General features: G+C 37.3%; 1 protein-coding gene across 1 annotated transcript; it reads left to right on the plus strand.

Moving 5' to 3' along the window:
• Window positions 1-766: 766 nt before the first annotated feature.
• On the plus strand, window positions 767-14,345 carry LOC116333630 (SEC14-like protein 2). The gene is made up of 12 exons (XM_031756866.2): window positions 767-909; window positions 1,501-1,576; window positions 6,981-7,024; window positions 7,772-7,834; window positions 7,981-8,169; window positions 8,249-8,344; window positions 8,425-8,485; window positions 8,569-8,652; window positions 9,970-10,076; window positions 10,170-10,309; window positions 10,393-10,562; window positions 11,634-14,345. Exons 1-12 carry the CDS (start codon window positions 856-858, stop codon window positions 11,762-11,764), a joined length of 1,215 nt encoding a protein of 404 aa, XP_031612726.1. The 5' UTR covers window positions 767-855; the 3' UTR covers window positions 11,765-14,345.
• The last annotated feature ends 19 nt before the right edge of the window (window positions 14,346-14,364 follow it).

The raw sequence follows: 14,364 nt of genomic DNA on the forward strand, positions 1-14,364 counted from the left end.
GTGGAAGAGGAGCTTTACTTAGAAGCAGCCACAGAAAAGGGTCATTCAGACAAATAAAACCACTGCAAAAGCCAAACCCCTGTACACCCAGTATCTCAGTCTATTGAGCACAATGTGATGGTCAACAAAAATCAAAAGCATTTTAGCAAAACTCCCAAATTACATTTATAGATCACATAAAACTACACAGTATAAATGAGACAATACTGTCCGGTGACATAACACATAGCAAATAACAACAACAAAAAAGGCAGACTTGGTTAATAGAATAAAAGTGCATTCAGTCTGCACTTGACTGAAACTGGTGGGGTTTTTTGCACTTTTGCTTGAAGGTAGCTATAGAAATAAAGCATTTTATCTCTGTTACTTTTATTGCATTACTTTAATTAAGTTGGTATAGTTTTTAATGATTATCATTAAAAACATTATGGTGTATTATCAAATTTTATTGATCCCTGGGGGAAATGTACAAGCTACCCAGCAGTGTATGAAGCAAATCAAAGTAGCAACATTAAAAGGATTACACTGATAAATGGGCATGCCCTGTATAATTAAGTGACAGGATTATTTGGGGGTTGCTCATTGTGCAGTAATGTGAGCCTTTTTGAATGCCTCACCTGTAATCAGGTTTCACAAGGTGACAAAATATAAACAGATCTTTGAGCTAAAAGATGAAAGTCCACCTACTTGTGTGTGTGTGGGGGGGGGAGTGTGTAGTGTGTGGGCAGATCTCTGTGTAGGGGTGGGTCGGTGTGTGCGTGAGGGTGTGTGGCCTTTTTACCATTCTATCTCAATTTTCCCCAAGTGCTGTTCATTCACATAGGCTGCTTCCATTAAACACACAAGATCACAGAGATGAGTGGACGAATAGGAGACCTGAGCCCAAAGCAGGCTGAGATTTTAGCCGAGGTAAGACATATACAATTAACATTATGCATATATATGTTCAGTTGAATGGTTTAATTGTTCTTATCTATCAAATTGTTGTATCTGTGGTAGTGTCATATGCAGTCACTCATTGAGATTGGTCTTTGGTCTCATCAAAATTGGTTGATGTTATGCTGTGAGTTTACTGGGATGTATCCTTTTTTCCACACAACGAAACACACCACTTTATGTTAATGTCTTGTCTTGTAACATAAATTTAGGGTGGTGGGTTAAGCCTAGAGGAAAGTTTAACTATTCTCTTTTTGAATCAACTGAATCTACAAATTAAAAAAAAAAATCCTTTTGTAGCTTGAACTAAGGCCAAGTTAGTAGTTTTTGGGCCATTAACAGTCTTTATTATAAGCTAGGCATCTCCTGGTTGTAGTTTCATATATTTGTATGATCAACATATATTTGATTGCCTGTGACTGCACATTGTTCTGTACAGACATGAGAGTGGTATCAAACCTCTCTTACTTTGCAATAAAGCGGCCAAGTCTAATTCTGCAAATGTAAAACTGTTCCTTAAATAATAAAATAACTTTGTCTTCTCTCTGGTTCTCTCACTTCCAGTTTCGGGAGAGGATTCAGGACATCCTTCCAAGCTTGCCTGCGCAGCATGATCACCACCTCCTGCGCTGGCTCAGAGGTGAGACTTGCATTTATGTACAACACACACGGAAACCACCTATTTATGGCAACAGTCACCCAAGTCTCAAGTGACTAAAGAAGAATGTAAAAAACAGAACCAGCTGGAAAAGATGAGTGACGATTAACAACAAAAAATCACGTGGAAAGGAGAGATCCTCGATTCAGTACACTAAATGTATGCCAGTCTCTCTTTTAAAGAGGCTGCCATATGTTTAGTGAATCTGTTTTACATTGACACATATTTCATATATGTTAGTGTTCTGTGTATTTACAAATATTTCAATGAAAGTGCTTAAATATTGCCACTTACTTTATTCTTCTGCCCTACTACAAGAATGACTTTGTCAGTCCAATTACTTATCAGACTCCAACCCTGATATGAAGTGTGCATTCTCACTGTTCAGGTGTGTTGAGAAGCTGTAACTATCTTAAGATAAGAAAGATAAGATACTTTACGTTGAGTGAAACACAACAAACATATAACAAAATAAGTGGAAAAGTATGAGGGTCAATAAAAGTTAAAAACTAAACGTAAACCAAAATAAATCGACTCAAATAAAATAAGGATGAAGTTGGATGCAAATATGAAATTATTTATTAAATAACAAAGTAAAATGTTTCAAAAATCAACAAAGGAAAAATCTGATTTCAAACAGCTTAATGAATATAAACTGCACATATCAGATGGCCCAGCGTAACAGAGGCCAGAGCAGTGTGTTTGCGTCTGTTCTCTGCTGTAACAGTGAGCAAACAGATGATTCTCTGCTACGCAGACACGTTGTATTGGAAAGACTATTGGGTGACATATTAAAGATTTCCTGTATCTGTACTTGTGGCAGCTAACTGGCATAAAAGCTATTAAATACTCTCATATAAAGGCTAAATAACTAATAATGCTATAAATTAGAAGATTTCAGTAACGGGATATTTTTGCACAGAATGAAAGCTTGTGATATACCACGAACTTTTCAAGACTGCCAGTATACTCTACAAGTATACTGGCAGCCTTATAATGCCTGAGGCTACCTTCAGTCTCTGGTAAACTTTGATATTTAAAGCAGTTGAATAGGAATAAACAAACAAACCTGTTCCTAACATGAAACTAAATCCAGTTTCAGTGCAAGAGTGTAGGCATACCAGAGCTGGAGGGTTCAGTATCGGCAGAATACTTCTTTCAAGGGACTGATCTCATAAATATAACCTATGCATGAATGTTGATTATCTATTATTGCCTACAAATTTGAGTTTTTATTTTCTTTTTTGTTTGGAGGGAATACTACATTATATTAAATTTCATGCATCTAACACAACAAGAGGGGCAAAACGTTTTACGTAGTAAGTTTATTGTGTCATTTTACTAAACGATCTGAATCTGGAGTGTGTTGTAAGGACTCCAGACTTTTAATAAGGTGGTTTTAAATCAGTCTTCTTGTTAATTTCCACTGCCAGTGAAGTAAAAGTCATTGGGTAATGCATTAAACATGTGAGCTTAGAATGAGGGAGAAGGCCTCCCTTTCTCTGAATAGCATTGGAATTGCATTCTATCTGATGCTGTGTTTAAGGGTCCAGTGAGACCTAAAAAGAAATCAAACCTGGCTGGAGATAAAGAAACATAGTATTTTCACATGGGCTTATACTTGGAAGGAAGTTTAGTAACATACAAAAAATAATTAAAGATTTTATGTAAAGGAAGTGGAGTAAACGAAGTAAACATAATTTAAATGTGGAAATATACCTACCTCATACAGTACTCGAGTAAATTCAGTTATTGCAACTGATTATGTACAGTGTAATAAATCAGAAATTAGAAGTAACTTCAGTTTTATTATGCTAGCTTGTGTTTCCAGTTATTAAGGTTTAATGAATGGTGACAATTTGTATTCCCATCTATTCTTTTCATACAAGCAGAGCAGCTGCAGGAAGAGCTGATATACAGAAAGAAAACATTGTTTTGTTTTGTTTTAAAAAACAACGTTTTCTGGCTCCATTAACTGACTTTCCATTCTTTGGTCCATTCTTCTCCCTTTACAGAGGGAATTCTTTTGTTGTTGAACAAGTGCTCAGATGTTTCCCATCTGATTCATCTTAATCTGACATTTTTGGGAAATAAAAAAGGAAAGCTTACAGTGCAGCAAGCAGGCAAGGACAGCTTATGTTCTTTTGCCTACTAATGTTTAGATTAAAGAGCTGATAGATGTAGCATATTGTCTGATTTGTAGTTAAATCAGGATTAACTGCATGGCACGTGTAATAAAAGATATTTAAACCTGCTCATATACCCCCAATGGGTATAAACTACCCAAAAAGCAAAACAAGACAGACAAAAAGCAAAAAAACTTTTTAACATACATGTTGGAAGCATGGGTTCAGTCTATATCAAAGACTGAAATGTTTTATTTCCTGTAATCTGATGGAAAACATGTATTAAAAGTGCATTTACATGTTGTAGCTACAAATGTCACTCTTTTATTTACCCTCCATTCCATGCAGCTCCAGAGGGAAAAACTGCCCAGAAAAACAGACATGAAACATGTTGTCCCAAAGACTCTTGTGTTTTTAACAGAACTGCATTTTAAATTTCTTGTACTGATAAAAGCTGGTAAAAACTCACTGCTCACTGTTGCACTCTGTCTCACTGTTTCTCCTCCAGCTTCTTAGCACAGACAGACTACATGCTCTATATAAAATATGGCCATGGATAAACTTGGACTCTTTCTAATGGCCAGCAGTGAGCCATTACTGAGTCAGACTTAAAGAAGTCTAAGCTATTGACCCATCAACTCTTGTGATCTGTGACCTCGGTAAACAGTTTGTTGAACAGTTTATGGTTTCAGTGGCTAATTTCAAGGCTTACTGAACACATCATGATGTTTACTTTCAGTTCAAAGGGAGGATAAAGCACCGTGAAACTGACCATTGGGCTTGCAGTGTCCCTCAGTTTCTCAGTAAGATCCACTCAACTCTAATCATGACTGAGTTTAAACACCAAGCTGGTGACAGTGAAAAATGTCAGCTTGAGTTTTCTGGTGCTCAGTTTTCTCAAATATCCTGTGTTTTAGTTGGTATTTGATGATGTAAAGACAAGAAATCAGTAATTAACTTTCCTGCTTTTGACTACTTGCATCTGTTGTGTCTGCTTCAAAACCTTATATTATAAATAAATCCATCTCTCAGGTGATTGAGAATATTATATTATGTCACCATATATTTTCATACTTGAACCAGAGCAGGATGGTGCATTATGATGCATTCAGGGAAACATTTATTATTATTTTTTGTATATGAAACCTGTGACCTGTGAACTGAGTCATGCCATCTGTTGCCTCCTTTTCCGCTAGGCTAATGACCTACTGGCTGCCATCTTTACATGTGACCTGTTGTCTTATGTAATGTTTTAGCATTTAGTTAGATAAGCTTACCTTCCAAAAAAGTTGTGATATACTATTTTTATGTGAGATATAAAGTGGCATATATGGCATAACACTCTACTAAAACGCAGTGTTGTAACAACAATGCCCTTTGTTTTTTTTAATCAGGTTATTTATGAAAGCCTTAGTCGTCTTTCAGTTAATCATTGATTTCTTACCTATCACTTTTTTCTGACAGTTTAAAGAGTTTGAACCTGGAGTCAGTGCCATTCTCAGTGTAAATGTTTGTTTTCTGCTGTACAAAACCAGACTTGGTCTTGGTCTCCAAGCTTGATCAAGAGTAAGCTTCAAAGCACTGACTACTACTGTTTCAGCTGAGCTACAATTTAATTAAGTTGTCCTCGTGATTTTTAAAAACGACTGTGATACTTTTTGTCTTCCTGTATTTAACAACACAAAAGTCAAACTGAGTTCTAAATCTTTATGAAGCATCATTAAATGATGAGAGTAACTAATTACAAGACAAAAGCAGTCCCTTCATTTTGAATCATTTTGAGACTTGACACTGGCTTTAGTTTTGTCAAATTGTAAACTGCAGTAAAAGTATCATGTCAGCTGGTCAGTGCATTCACTCCATGATGCTACCATGTGAAAGAACACATTAGACAATACATTAGAGTTTGACTGATTAGTTTAAGGTATGGTTCGAGTGAAGGACAGATTACAGTCTGGGTGATCTGGTTTAGAAAGTTAGACACAGATTAGAATGTTTGTTTGTTGTTTTCACCTTTCACCAACTACAGCACCCATTGTGCATGTGTGCATGGGTACTGGACGAAGCTCCAACAGTTCTACAACAAGAGCAGTCTGACACTGCATATTACCATCATGGTCTAAATTCCCTCACTCCACACCATGCATGAATTGATATCCTGGATTGAGGAGAACATCTGGATCTGAAAGCCTGTGATATGTTCTTGACAACCTCAAGAAAATGTCTCACAATTTTGCTTATTTCAGTTTGATATGTATTTCAAAAATAGTAAATAAATCTTTGGTGAATTTCTTGATTAGGATTGGGCCCAAAAGTCACATTTTTATTCAAACCTTTTTTATTATAGTTTTTAAAATAATCTGACAAAGAAACTAACTAAAAGACACACAACACCAATTACATAATTTCCCTGTTGAAGCTAATAATAGGGTAAAATGTATGAAAGAAGACACTTTTTAATTTTGTAGCAATAGTCAGCTCTGACTATTTCAGATCTTTCTGTACAGAGAGCACAAACGCTCAGAAACAGTGTTTTCTTGGTTGGAGATACTGTTACAGCATTTTGAATCAGTGACTTAGGTGATTTATACTCTGATCAATAATGCAGGGCCCTGTCTGTTCATTCAGCTGTTTAATGGTCCATAGTTCAGAGGGACTCAGATAAACGGGGTCTGCAGTTCAATATTTGCACTGAGTGTTAACCTTGGCCAGTCTCTTTGAGTAAAAAAAAAAAAAAAAGCGTCATAAGGTTTCTGTTTTATGATCATCAGATATTGTTGATGGTCTTTTAAGTTTACTTTCCTCTTCTGTATGCATTTATGATCAATCTACTTAAAGGGCTAATTATTTGTATTAAAATGTTCAATATTGCTTGGATAGTATCATGGCTAACTTTTTAAGGATTCTTTTTGGAAACATTTTTTTCTTTCTCTTTTGGTGGTGATTTGTTGAGATGTTTGAGAAAGAAGGGGAGGGGGAAGAAAGAAAGATTTCTTTTCAGGTGTCCTATATTTTTCCATTTAAAAAGTAATAAACTAGCAACCACAAACCAAATTTTTAAAAAAAAGAAAAAACAAAACTATAAAGGAAGAAATGTATTTTCTTAGTTCTTAGTTAAAATAGGTATTTTATTTTCCCAGAAGATGGTGTCTTCTCATAGTGTCTCACAATAATCTGTCATTTTAGTGTTACAGAAATGGCGTTGTCAGTTTGATTGTATATGTGTCTAATGTGGGTTTTCTTTCTTTTCTTTTTTCCAGCCCGTAGCTTCAATGTTCACAAAGCTGAAACCATGATCAGGAAGGTAAGCTCTGTGTTGTTCAGACAGTGAGAGCCTGTTTGCTCTTCAAGTACCCAACTAACACCTAACACGTATTTCTACCTGGTGCTGCTTTTCAAATCTCTGTACTAAATTTATTAAATCCATTAAAATTGTATTTACTTTTTAGATATTACATAAAACGCATATGACGAGTTTATATAACACAGCGCAATGTTAAAGATGAATCCAGTGTTTGATTTGTGGCCCTCTTTCTAAGGAATTTACTTAGTGACTCTTCATGTTCAAGGACAACGTAATATAGGACAATATATAGTAAAGTAAATCATGGAATAAATGGATCAGACTTTATGCCTATAGTTTTAGGGAACCTAGTGCACGTATTTCCAGCTATATATCTTTTCAGGATTCACAGCTTAAATATTAGTGATATCTGCTCTCACTGACATCAAACAAATCCAAGAGTGGAAAAACTACGTGAAAGCAGAATGTTTAGAACAGTCTGAGGGCAGAGCATTGGGCTCACAGAGATTACTTACTGGACTCTTTGTCTGAAATTCTGGACATATTTAATATAAGCAGCCAACCATTGTAACAGTATATACTGTATATATGAAACAGAAAATAAAGAAAAGCATGAAAAAAGCTTCTTCCATTTCAAAACATGAAATCATTTCTAGAATAATAGATATGGAGTGTCTCTGTGTTTGCCTGTTTTTTGTAAGCTTTAGTCTTTAACTTACCTGGCCTTGTTCTCTTCCACTTCTGCAGCATGTGGTGTTTAGGGAACACATGAAAGTAGACACCATCCTATCTGACTGGAAACCTCCAGAGGTAACCTACTGCATTTTCTTTTTAGCTAATATTTGTGAAAAAGTAGTCTGAACTGAGGATGAAGGGGACTTTTGTTAAATGAGCAGTCTTTCAGACTCTGTAGTTTTTGAAGGTCACATTTTTTTCTTTATAAATCCATCTCTCAGGTGATTGAGAAGTATGTATCTGGAGGGATGTGCGGCTATGACCGTGAGGGAAGTCCAGTCTGGTACGATGTGATTGGCCCTCTGGATCCTAAAGGTCTGCTGATGTCAGCCACCAAACAGGACTTCCTGAAGACTAAGATCCAAAACACAGAGATGCTACGGCAGGAATGTCAAAAACAGTCTGAAAAGGTCAGCCAGGAGTTCTCTGTTCTTCCCTTTCCGCTCCTCTCTGCTCGTCTCTTCTAATGTTACTGTGTCTCTCTCTCAGTTGGGGAAGTACATTGAATCCATCACTCTAATCTATGACTGTGAAGGACTTGGATTGAAGCACATTTGGAAACCTGCTATTGAGACCTATGGAGAGGTTTGTTATCAACTTTTGTAACAATCACCCACTCATACACACGAAACATCTATGTGTAATTACTGCTTCCGGCCATGTAGATCCTCACCATGTTTGAAGACAACTATCCTGAAGGCTTGAAGAGAGTGTTTCTCATCAAAGGTACATAAGACGATTTGTCTGCATATTTGATTTCCACGCTCTGTTTCAGAATTTTGGTTGATAATTTTTATCTTTTGCTGCAGCACCCAAAATGTTTCCTGTGGCCTACAACCTGATCAAACACTTTCTGTGCGAGGAAACACGGCGCAAGATCATTGTTTTAGGAAGTAAGACAACTTTTCTTTATCCCAGTGTTCTCTGAGTCTTTACTTGATCTTGATGCTAACGATAGCATGCTGAAGTAACAAAGCAAAAAAAAAGTACTTGCAAAAAGCAGAGATGGGATTCTGAGACCACCCATGTGAAAGCCTTCCATCACTTGGCTACGTCTAGAAATTCTGTCCATAAAAATTACAAACAGAATTGGTGACAAAGGGCAGCCCTGGCGGAATCCATCACCCACCGGGAACGAGTCCAACTTATCGCCGGCTATGTGGACCAAGCTCTTGCAATGTTTCTATAAGGATGGAATGACCCATAGCAATGTGCCAGACACCCCATACTCCTCCCAAAGCACCTCTCACAGGGCATTCCGAGGGACTGCTTTCTCAAAGTCTATAAATCACATGTAGACTAGTTGGGCAAACTCTCATGCACCCTCAAGTATCCTTGAGAGGATATAGAGCTGGTCTGGTGTTTCACGACCACGAACCACATTACCGCCACAGCACAGTGCAGCGACTTCGGCGATGGACACGGTCCATTCTGACTCATAATGCTTTTGAAGCTCTGCTGGAGGTGTGCGTTGAAGATCTCATGCATCGGGGCCTATACGTTTAGGCACGCCAGGTCTATCCAGCATCCTTCCCTCCCACCTGATCCAACTCACCATCAGGTGGTGATCAGTTGACAACTCGAGCCCTTCTCTTTACCCAAGTGTCCAGAACATTTTGCCGCAGGTCTGGTGATACGATTATAAAATCGATCATCGACCTACTGCCTAGAGCTTCCTGGTGCCACGTGGACTTATGGACACTCTTATGTTAAAACATGGTGTTTGTTATGGACAAACTGTGGTTTGCACAGAAGTCCAACAATAAAACACAGCTTGGGTTCGGATCCAGGAGGCCATTCCTCCCAATTATGCCTCTCACCCAGGGCAACTCTAGACTAACACAGAGTCCAGCCCAGCTCCAGGAGACGGGTTCTAGAGCCCAAGCCGTGCTTTGAGGTGAGCCCAACTATATCTCATGAGGATGAGCCGGTACTACTCTCTGGTGGGCTCCTTCCCCACCAGAGAGTTGACATCTCATGTCCCAATTGCTAGTCTTGGTAGCTGGGGATCGATCCACCAGGGCTTCTGTGCCACCTGGCACACATTGCACCCCCGACCCCTATGGTCAATATGCAGTCTTTCTTATATTTACTATTTAGAGTTTATAATTTTACTCTTTTTATCTACATGAATGTCAACCTAAGGTCATGAAAAAAACAAGCAGTCTTATTAAACTAAAAAGTTTTAAATTACAATATTGTGTTTACAGGTAACTGGCAAGAAGTGCTACGTGAACATATTGACCCAGATCAGCTTCCAGTGGTGTATGGAGGAACCCTGACTGACCCTGATGGAGACCCCCGCTGCAGAACCATGGTGAGAGCAGAGGGAAAGACTGATTAAATACAATGCTGCTCCTCTAAAATTGGAGACTAAAGTGATGCGTGTTTTTGTGTATTGTGGTTGTAGATCAATTTTGGTGGTACAGTTCCCAAGTCCTACTATGTGCAGGATTCAGTGAAGGTTCAGTATGACAAAAGTGTGACCATCAGCCGTGGCTCTGTCATCCAGCTGGAGTATGATGTTCCTGCAGCCAGCTGCCTCCTGAGGTACAGCAGGTTTATTCCGTGTTCTGAGAACTCTGAATCACTGACTTGTAGTGTGTCATGATAAATTCATTATTGCTTGTCAGGTGGCAGTTTGCCAGTGATGGAGCAGATATTGGGTTTGGAGTGTACAAGAGGACTAAAGAGGGCAGTCAACAGAAGATAGCTGAGATGCAGGAAGTTCTGCCCAGCGAGCGCTACAATGCACACTTGGTCCCTGAAGACAGCTGCCTCACCTGTCCTGAGCCCGGAGTCTGTAAGTAACTCACAGCTGTGTGTACAGGTACTTTTGCAGTAATGTCTGCAGAATTAGTCTGTAACAATGAAAATTGCTCCTTTCATTTTGCTTCGAAGGGGCCAGATTTTCAAGTGGACTTGAGCAACAGTCCTCCAGCTTTCTGAAGATCTTTCAAACTCTAGTCAAAGACTGTTTATATAGGAATCCTTTTTGCTTGTTTGTTGAGGCACTTTAACAATTGACATGTGAATCATTTAAGCATATTTAAGGCTCCTAACTCAAGGGACATAACAGATAACTTAAATTCAATTTTAAATTGTAACTTTATGTACCTTGTTACTAGCAGCCTGTTGTATCATTTATTCCCTTTTCCTTAGCTAAATGTCAGACTGCCTTTCAAACCACCAAAGATAACAGTTTAATAGGCATACAAGAGTACTTTTGCACTAACAAGGTGATTCCCAAAGAGGTATTGGCCAAAAACGTGGCATATCTCAACATGGTATGAAGTGGGTCCTTAGAAAATGTGAGGAAACTGTCAAGTGGAGGACAAAAGAAAATGTGACAGGCCTAAAAAAAATTACCTACTACAGATGAGAAGCTGAGGTATACCAAATTACATAAAAACTGGACTGAAAATCAAGTGCCAATAAATGTTATGTAGTGATGACTCCAGATGTGAAATTTTGGTTTAAATTGTCATCGATATCAGGACAGAGGTACAACAGTGAGTGTCTTACAGTCATAATACAGTGAAGGCTCTCGCCAATCCAGTATGACCTTTATGTGAAAGCAGTGAGGGATCATCTGGACAGAGAATGTAGCAAAAGGCGGCCAGCATCCAAAGCTCTTCTTTGGATGCTATAGGGTGTTCACATATTCAGAATCAACAAAATTCTTATTAAAACACAACCTGTCACATTTATAGATTTTGTTTTGATTTTAAAAATCAGGTATAAAAGATTTTAGAGTGATTTAGAAGTGTAGCTGTAACGCGGTGATTTCCCTTGTGGGATCAATAAAGTATTTGTGTTTACAGGATGCTAGCTTTTCTTAGCTGTTAGTGACTGTGTCCTTTGCTTTGTGCAGATGTGCTATGTTTTGATAACAGCTACAGCATCCTTCAGTCCAAGAAAGTGAGATACAAGATTGAAGTTATTCCACCGGCAGATGTTCAGATGCAATGTCCACACAGCAGAGGTGATGGAAGGCTACAGTGAGGACATCCACAGCTGAGAGGACACAGTTCTGATCTTTGTTACTAGTTAGCTATGTCATCCCATCGGGGCTAAATTACCTCCACTTCTTCCACTGTGTTCAGTATGTATGAATTCATGATACATACATGCATACATTTGTTGTAATTTTATTACGAAGTTACTTAAAACCAGGCTGAATTTGGGGGAGTCACAGCTGAATCTGCAGCTTTCTTTATCTTTATAGAACTTTCCAATGATTAAAGCTTGGAGTTTACCTGACTAACTGCTAAACAACCCATGATAGCTGATTTTACTGGTCACTTTGAATCAGCAAAAAAAACAAAAAACAGAAGTCTGTGAACACATGTCATTAACAACATCACCACTCAGACCAAGATGATCATGTATTTGGAGATGTTTTTGTATACATCTGATTCATTTTTAGCTCAGTTTTTGGTATCTACCCCCTCTCAAGGGAATTATCTGGGGGGGTTTTCAGCCCCATTTTGATCACAAACTTTATGTAATTAATCTTTATGTAGTCTGTGAGTTAAACTTGTGAGGAAAGTTAAACAAAATTTCTAAATCATCAATCAATATATATTTCTCAATCAAACCTTAATAATGAGATAACATATGAACATGTATTTACACATACATTTAGGACACTGTACACATTATAATTAAAACTGTTAGGTGTGTTTGGCTTCTTAAGGCTTGTAGTTAATGTAACATATGAGTTACTTTAATTGGAGAGCTTTTCACAGACCTCTGAAGGTTTACTTCAGCATCTTTTAGTGGTAGCTTTAGCTAGTATTGAGTGGTACATACGGTATTATTGAAGGAAATTTTAAACAAATTGACAGAAACAACAGGGTTGGTTTGCCCACGGTGTAATGTAGCCATTGTTTTCCACTGCAAGAAGAACCATTCAGAACAACAGTGACAAAGAGAAATTTTTACTTTATACAGCATTTCAAACCAGAACCACAATTAACTGTACAAGCTCATCATTTAACACTGAAGGACCACATTTGTAAAGAGTTACTGTGTTCTAGTAATTTCTGTAATTAATATGGTAATATATTAGTAAGATGTTAATATATACGTGCTTTGTGAAATATAATATAATATAATATAAGTGCTTTGTATAAGTGCGTCAGTTTGGGATGGATACGAGACAAAAGGCTTTAAGTTTTAAAAGGCCCCCAACATCATGTTTTTGTTGCTATATTTGTCTCTTTATAGTCATCCTGTCTGTGTAGATGTGTTCAGCTCATTGTGGTAGTTTTGCATCTTGTACATAGTTTCTATGTCTTTATGTAGACATGTTTTGTTTTTGTAATCTGGGCCCTGTGGCCTGTGCTATGAAGAGAGTTGAACATACCCAGGGTGTCTTTTTGTAATCTGGATTCATCCACTAACCTGGTTATTAGCTGGTTATCAGCTTGTACATTTCATTATTTTTAAAAGAGAGTTTTAGGTTTTATTCTGCTGCCTGTATTGTTATTAGCTGTTTGAGAGCATGTAAAGAATAAATATAAAAATAGAATTCAAATGAAGGCTTAGAGCTGGAAATTTGGAACATATCCTGCTCAACAACAGTACAATTTACCATGGCAATATACCCTCACAAGAAGCTAACTACCTTCATGATACAAAACACCCCAGGATTAACCAGGGGAAATATGGTTAAAGAGGTTAAGTAATACAAACTTCCGTGTTACAGGAAACACACTGTAAAGTAATACAGTATTACAAGTGTGCACTTTAGGCACTTTGGTGGGTAAGATTGGAACAGAGCTACTACATTTAAAAAAAGTTTAGCCTATTTGAAGGAAAGAAAGGTGGCATAAATGTAGACTGTTTAAATTAACAAACTTATCAATATCACAGTTCTATCTTTTAGACATGTGAGAATGATGGATTGTAACCGAGTATTTCTTTAAATTTATATTTAAAAGACAGTGTTAATTTTTCAGCTACAGACTCAGTTGTGTTTAACAGCCTAAGTTAAAAAAAAATAAAATAAAACCAGAACGTAATGGGTAGGCTTAGTTTATGTGCAAATTGCATATAAAGTCCACAGGTACTAATAGTTTTTCTGGTTTAGGATTATATATTAAAGCTTAAAGAACAATAAAATTGCTGTAAAATTGTTTGGAATTAACAGAAAAAATCAAATCTTGATGTAGGCTCTGCTTGGCCTACCTCTACCTACAGGGAGAGCTCCTGAGCTATCCATCCACTGACTGACGTTTCTGTATTTGACTGGTGTATGTGGTAAAAGCACATGGTACTACAAACATACACAGAGGCAAAACAGTCAAATTACTTTCTGGGGCTATTTATCAAGTCAAATCCTGAAGTTTTGTTTGATAATTGTACCTCCACTCTGCTCAAACTGGATAATAATGGCCTTTATAATTACTGATTGCTGCACTATAATCTCTTGAAATTAAAGATGTACAGAATTATAATTGATCCACAATCTAAAGAAGCATGACGTCATGATGTAAAATGATGCTGGTTTATTTCTTAATCATTGGAAACTCTGTCATTGTAGAATTTTAATAAAGAAATTTTTATTCATAAATACAAACCTTTTGTACTGTTTTTTT

The sequence above is a fragment of the Oreochromis aureus genome, linkage group 7 (assembly GCF_013358895.1).
Source record: "Oreochromis aureus strain Israel breed Guangdong linkage group 7, ZZ_aureus, whole genome shotgun sequence".
NCBI classification, from domain to species: domain Eukaryota; kingdom Metazoa; phylum Chordata; class Actinopteri; order Cichliformes; family Cichlidae; genus Oreochromis; species Oreochromis aureus.

Bases quoted from the DNA above. Each gene is read 5' to 3' on its own strand.
- LOC116333630 (XM_031756866.2), top strand. From the start codon at position 856: ATGAGTGGACGAATAGGAGACCTGAGCCCAAAGCAGGCTGAGATTTTA. The intron at 1,577-6,980 runs GTGAGACTTGCA...TCTTTTTTCCAG, and splicing joins CCTCCTGCGCTGGCTCAGAG to CCCGTAGCTTCAATGTTCAC. The intron at 7,835-7,980 runs GTAACCTACTGC...TCCATCTCTCAG, and splicing joins CTGACTGGAAACCTCCAGAG to GTGATTGAGAAGTATGTATC.